Below are 6541 nucleotides of genomic sequence, written 5' to 3' on the forward strand. Positions count from 1 at the left end.
GTATTTCTAGTTTCCTTCCCACCTATCCTATGTCTCTTTCTTTTGTGTGCTATTTTCCCTCTTAATTACTAAAAGCTAACAATCCTGTCTTGCTATCTAAATTAGACACCACTTCTATGTTTCTAGAACTAACTTAAACCTGTCTTTTCTGTCTCAACTTCTAAAGAGGACAGCAGATGGCAAATGTCTGGTTTTGGGCCATGGGAAGAATACCTGACAGGAATTTTGGTTTAATTTTGATGGGAACCCTAATAGAATTGGACATGTGAAGGGTCTGGGGACAAGTTCCTGTTGCAAGTGTGATAGCAGTTTAGGTGATTAGAATCGCTAATTTTTTACCAGAATTTTAAGACTCTTCCCATCCCACATTTATTACTTCAAGAATATAAAAATATAATTAGTCATAGGAATTCCTTTATTCCTTATCAAAACAACCTAACAGCAAATGTACATAATATGCCTTTATTTTTACATATAAGTTGTCATTTTTGGATACATCTTTCAGCAGAACTCTGCCACATTCATACGTTGTCTTTGTGAGAGGGTAAAATTTTACATCAGCCTTATTCAAAGACCATGGTAATTGTAACACACACACAAAAAAAACACCCTGGAGTCTAGGGTGGGAGAGAAGAGTTTTTCCACATACAAGCACATTTAAACTTATTCCAAGTACAAAAACATCTGTGTTGTTGCTTTAGACATAACTTTATGAATCATAAGGTCTTACAGTATAATCCAGGTGAAGTATCAGGACGTACTTTAGTAAATCCCAATGACTTGAAATTCAAGTCCAAACTAGATATTTAATGTTTTCTTTATTGCAAATATGATGTCTTTAACCTGAGGTACCGAGTTGTCTTCTAGAATCTTTGCATAAGGCATAGGGACATCAGCACCAGTGACACGAACTGCAGGAGCATCCAGGAAATTGAATGCAGGGCCTAGGAGAGAAGGATGCTCAACTGAGAGAGGCAAGAAAAGCCACTGAGGACCAACACCTTCGCACAGGAAGTGTGGCTCTCCAAAGAAGAGAAAATCTAAAGGAATACTAATTACGGGGATTGTTTCTGGCTTTGTTTTTTTAAACATTCACCCAAAGGAAAAATGCCAAGGTGACAAGGTGAAAGTTGAGGCATTTGGTCACCCCTAGCCTCTGATCTCTATCCAGTATCCAGGTACACACTTGACTATTTTAGTCAATAGCTGAACCATTCTAGAACCAGTTTCTCTGAAGTAAGTACCTTCCATGATCCTGGCACAAATTTCAGCTCCTACTCCAAACTGTGGCCAGCCTCCTTCCACAGTTATGAGATGATTGGTCTTCATGACACTGGCTTCTATTGTTTCAATGTCCATTGGTCTGATGGTTCGCATATTTATCACCTAAACAAAGATACACCTTATGGAGCCACTGCGCCACAGATAGTCTCACTCCCATAATGGCACTCCCTGTTTGGTTTCCTGTTAATCTCGGGGTCTAGGAAAATCTAATCTGCCTATTCAAGAACAAAATGGTAAAAAATAAATTGTAATTAAAACAAAAGTCTTTCTACCACAAGGAGCCCTGTTAACTTAAGAATTCACTTACCCTCAGGGTGCCTGGGTTAAACCTCCGACTCTTGATTTCAGTTCAGGTCATAATCTCACAGTTTGTGAGTTCGAGCCCTGCATCAGGCCACTGTTGACCACGCAGAGCCTGTTTAGGATTCTCTCTCTTTCTCTCTCTCTGTCCCTACCCCTCTCTCTCCCTCTCTCACAAAATAAACTTAAAAAAAAAAAAAATTCACTTATCCTCCTGTACTTTAACTTCCTTCTCATCAAAACAACTAATAACTAACAACTGACTGCTCACCATGTGCCAGGCGCCACACTAAGTGTGATTCTCACAACCACCCTGATGGGACAGTAAATGTGCTCTCCTCAGTTTACCGCTGACAGGGCTGAGATTCAGAGTATGTATCTTGTTCAAGTAGAACTAGCAAGTGGTAGGTCCTGGATGTGAAAGGGTAAGACACCGATTTCTAAGTTTCCCCTTCTCCCAACCTCCAGCTCCAAGGCTGGCTCCCCACTTGAGAAAGCAGGTACTCTTCTAAAAAGATCCAACCTATGTGGTAAAAAGCTAGATATCTGAAAAGCAAGGGGGTTCCCAGCTTCGCGCAGAGGCAGAACTGAGTGACAAACCAAGAGTTTTACACTTAGGGGAGTTGGAATTCTGTAGCAGGTTAACTTAAAACTAAAAGGAAACTTTCTGATTCTTTAAGAATAAATGAATGTCCATATACCTCACATTCAATTCCTTCTTTGGATAGCACCGTTGCAGCTTCTAAGCAGTGGCCCACGGGTCTTGAATGGGAAACTACAGTTATGTGTGTCCCTGAAACAGAGCGGTCACAGATCAGAGGCCGGGTTGGCACGAAAGCTGCCGTACTGCTCTGCGGCCACTGCAGCTCTTGTTCACGTGTAAAATCTTCAGCTCCACTCCATTCCGGTGGGATGAGGAATGTGGCGGCCTCCCTAAAGATGAAATACAAATCTACTGGGCTGAGATTTAGGAAAGCACAAGCGTATGAGCAACTCATGACACATTCTTAACTTGAACTCATCCTGTAATTTCCTGATCAAAGTAAAAAGCAATAACTTAAGACCGAATCTGACCAACATAAGTAGAGTGGCTGAATTACAAATAATGTTTAAATGTACTAAGTTCTCTTACCTTGCCTTTCTATTTTGGCTTTTCCAATGGGAATCAGAAAATCTTTTGATTGAGCTTCTGAGGGAAATTCAAAAGGAACTCCATACATCAGTTCATTCTCTAGCACCACCACTGCAAGATAAAAAAAAAAAAAAAAAAAGAGAGAGAATGAAAGTAAGCACAAGAAGGGAGAGACAGAGGAAATGGGAGGGAGAGAAAAAAAAATATTTTTTAAGTTTATTTTGAGAGAGAGAGCACGTGTCACTAGGGTAGGGGCAGAGAGAGGAGGAGAGAGAATCCCAAGCAGGCTCCACACTATCAGTGCAAAGCCCAATGCGGGGCTCGATCCCGTGAACCATGAGATCATGACCTGAGCCAAAATCAAGAGTTGGACGCTTAACTGAATGAGCCACCCAGGTGCCCCATGGAGGGAGAGAATCTTAAGCGGCTCCACACTCAGCACAGAGCCTGACTCAGGGCTCAATCTCATGACTGTGCGATCATGACCTGAGCTGAAATCAAGAGCTGGACACTCAACCACTCAATTCATTGAGCCTCCAGGCACCACGCAAAATACAGATATTTAACAAAAGTAACTACGTGACTAAATGTATTTTCAACACTAACAATCATTATGTGAAAAGTGTCACTGTGCTGATTAGGAAGCTTCATATCTGTCATGTCCAGTAGCCCTGAATGGATGGTTTAGGTACTGGCATTTACAGCCTGGCCAATCCTAATTTTACCTGTTGCAATTAAACCAGTGTTGTAGGTACCTAACAGGCTCCCTTATAGTAGGAAAACAAAAATAAAACAACTTTTAAACTGTGTTTATTGTCTCTGTAAATTATTAATATTTTATATGATCTAAGCCTAACTAGAAGCCTATAAGGGTTCCTTCCAGGCAAAGATTTCAATTTAGTTCTTTAATGATCAAAAGAGACCCAAGGGTCACTCTACTAACCTGGGTTGTTATCCCGAATGGCTGATTTAATAAGTCCTTTTGCATCCTCTGAATTCCAGGGGCTGACCACCTTTAAGCCTGGGCAGTGCCCATACCAGGCAGCAAAGCACTGTGAGTGCTGGGCAGCCACGCCTGCTGAGGCGCCATTGGGCCCCCTGAAGACTATGGGCACAGACTGAAAGCCCCCTGACATGTAGTAGGTCTTGGCAGCTGAGTTTATAACCTGGTCAATGGCTTGCATAGAGAAATTGAAGGTCATAAATTCACAAATGGGCCTCAACCCAGCCTGTCAAATCAAAAACAAAGATCTTAAAAAAATGAGAAACAGCAGTAAAGAGTGGCAATCACTCCAAAATTCAAACAATGTTTTCAAAAGGTCACGTGAAAAGAAATTTCTTTGGATGAGATTCATAAAGAGGATTACATACCATGGCCGCACCCACGGCAATTCCAGCAAAGCCCATCTATAAGTAAAACACAAACACAAGTGAAAATCCATAAAAATTAGAACAGTGTACACGTGAACAGACACGCCCTGAAAGGTCTGCTTCCTGATGGAAGCCTTACCTCAGATATGGGAGTGTCTATGATCCTCTTATCTCCGTATTTCTTCCACAGGCCTCGACTAACCTAAAATTACACATTGATTTCATTACTTTTAAGTGTATCTGGGGGCAAATGGCTACCTTAATTCATATTGATTTTAGGTATCTTGATTACCTTATATGCCCCATCATACTGGGCAACTTCTTCCCCAAGCAGAAACACTTTCTCATCTCTTTCCAGCTCCTCATCCATACCTTGGTTTATAGCTTCACGAACTGTCACCTGTCACAGGGATGGGAAAAACAGTTAATAAACTATAGGATCATTTTGGATACGACTCAGATTCTCTTATAATTACCTAGGCTGCATACAGCAGAGAATATAAAAACTATCACTAGAACAGGCTTCTCTTTAAAAGTTCAAAAAATTCTTGGGGTGTGTGGGTGGCTCAGTAAGTGAAGTATCCAACTCCAGCTCAGGTCATGATCTTGTGGTCTGTGAGTTCAAGTCCCACGTCAGGCTCTCTGCTGACAGCTCAGAGCGTGGAGCCTGCTTCGGATCTGTGTCTCCCTTTCTCTCTTTCTGCCCATCCCTGCCCGCCTCTCTCAAAAATAAACATGAAAAAAAATTTTTTAAATAAAAGTTAAAAAAATTCTAAAAATCTGTTTACTGGCCAGACCAGCTCATGGGTAGTTTCCTAAGTAGAAAATACACTGGGTTGTTTTATTTCCACATTTGGTATAGTGTAGGGCAGAGAACTATTAAGGAAGCCTAAATAAAACTATGTTTTGAGCACTTACTACGTGCCAGGCACTACCTTCAAAATCTACAAGTTATTTTACTAAACAGCTTGGTAGAATCCTCTAGTAAAAAAAAAAGGGGGGGGTGGGGAATTCCTCAAAGAGGAATGATCCAACAATTCCACTTCTAAATATGCTCAAAAGAAAAAAAAAAAAAAAAAAAAAAGCAGGGACTGAGATACTTGCACACCAATGTTCTTAGCAGCACCATTCACAAATCCATATTTCACAATCACATGTGAAAACACCCACATGTCCATCAAAAGATGCATGGATAAATAAGAGGTGGTATATGCATAAGATGGAATATTATTCAGCCTTAAAAAAGGAATGAAATTCTGACACATGCTACAACATGGATGAACCTTGAAAACATCATGCTAAGTGAAATAAGCCAGTCGTAAAAGGACAACCATTGTATGATTCTCCTTACAGGAGGTACCAAAAATAGATAAATTCACAGACACAGAAAGCGCAATAGAGGTTACCAGGAGCCAGGGGGAAATGAGAAGTTAGTGTTTAAGGGGGTAAAGAGTGTCTGTTTGTGAGGATGATAAAGTTCTAAACACGGATGGTGGTGATGGTCTCACAACATAGTAAATGAACTTAGTGCCGCTGAACATACACTTTAAGATGGTAAATTTGGTTACGTATATTTTATTACAAATAAAACATTTTAAAGGGGGATGAGGGAAGAAGCGTCTAGTTTACTCAGGTCGCCCACAGATTCTAATGAGCCTGGAGGGGGTGACATGCTGGTGTGCTTGGCGATGGGTCACAAAACGGGAACCACGAGTCCCACGCAGGACGTGGGAACCCGCAGACCATAGGGCCCGCTGCCGCCCCCCTCTCTGCACAGCGCAGGCGCGTCCCCGGTCTCCTCCCCGGGGCTGAGGGACCCCCTCCCTCCCCCGGCTAGCGTCCAGGCGACTTACCTGCAGCGCCGCCGGCGCCGTTCGGTGGAAGCGCCTCCTCAGCAGCCCGGAGACCTGGAGGGGAGAGAGAGCACGCTGAGAGGGGGCACAAGGTGGGCAGGAATCACGCGGAGGCACGCGTGCCGCTGCCTACCTGTTCAAGGGGTCTCCGCACCAGCCCAGACACCGCCGCCATCTTGACCGTGTCCTCTAGCCGCCGCCAAATGACAACACAGCGCGGCCGCAGTCCTGTCAGGCCCCGCCTCCCCCGCCAGCTCTAGCCAATGGCAGGGAGCCGCGCCTGCGTGCCCCGCCCATCCCCCCTGGGGTGAGGGGCCGAAGGGCGGGACCAAAGTGGCGCGTGGGGTGGTTCTACAGCTCTTTACGCGGCCTGACTCCAATCGACTTCGTCCGGAGTGGCGGCTGCTGGCATGCTGGCCGCACGTCGGGGACACGTCCCTAAGTGGTGCTCCTTGAAGCACGGGACCGAAAGTCAGACTCTGAGGAACATAACTGAAGGCTGGAGGGACCTTAAGAGTTAGGTCAGCCTTTGAGGCACTGAAACCCTTAGGGCACCAAGTAACGCTTGCGCACAGTCTAGTGTAGGAACTTTTTCCCTTGT

General features: G+C 43.8%; 1 protein-coding gene across 1 annotated transcript; it reads right to left on the bottom strand.

The window, feature by feature from the left end:
- Nucleotides 1-397: 397 nt before the first annotated feature.
- Nucleotides 398-6173, bottom strand: PDHB (pyruvate dehydrogenase E1 subunit beta). The gene is made up of 10 exons (XM_047850919.1): nucleotides 6074-6173; nucleotides 5941-5994; nucleotides 4380-4487; nucleotides 4227-4289; nucleotides 4088-4123; nucleotides 3660-3945; nucleotides 2717-2827; nucleotides 2286-2377; nucleotides 1245-1386; nucleotides 398-944 (listed from the first exon to the last, which is right to left on the bottom strand). Exons 1-10 carry the CDS (start codon nucleotides 6113-6115, stop codon nucleotides 799-801), a joined length of 1080 nt encoding a protein of 359 aa, XP_047706875.1. The 5' UTR covers nucleotides 6116-6173; the 3' UTR covers nucleotides 398-798.
- Between the last annotated feature and the right edge of the window lie 368 nt (nucleotides 6174-6541).

This window comes from Prionailurus viverrinus, chromosome A2 (assembly GCF_022837055.1).
Source record: "Prionailurus viverrinus isolate Anna chromosome A2, UM_Priviv_1.0, whole genome shotgun sequence".
Classification (NCBI taxonomy): domain Eukaryota; kingdom Metazoa; phylum Chordata; class Mammalia; order Carnivora; family Felidae; genus Prionailurus; species Prionailurus viverrinus.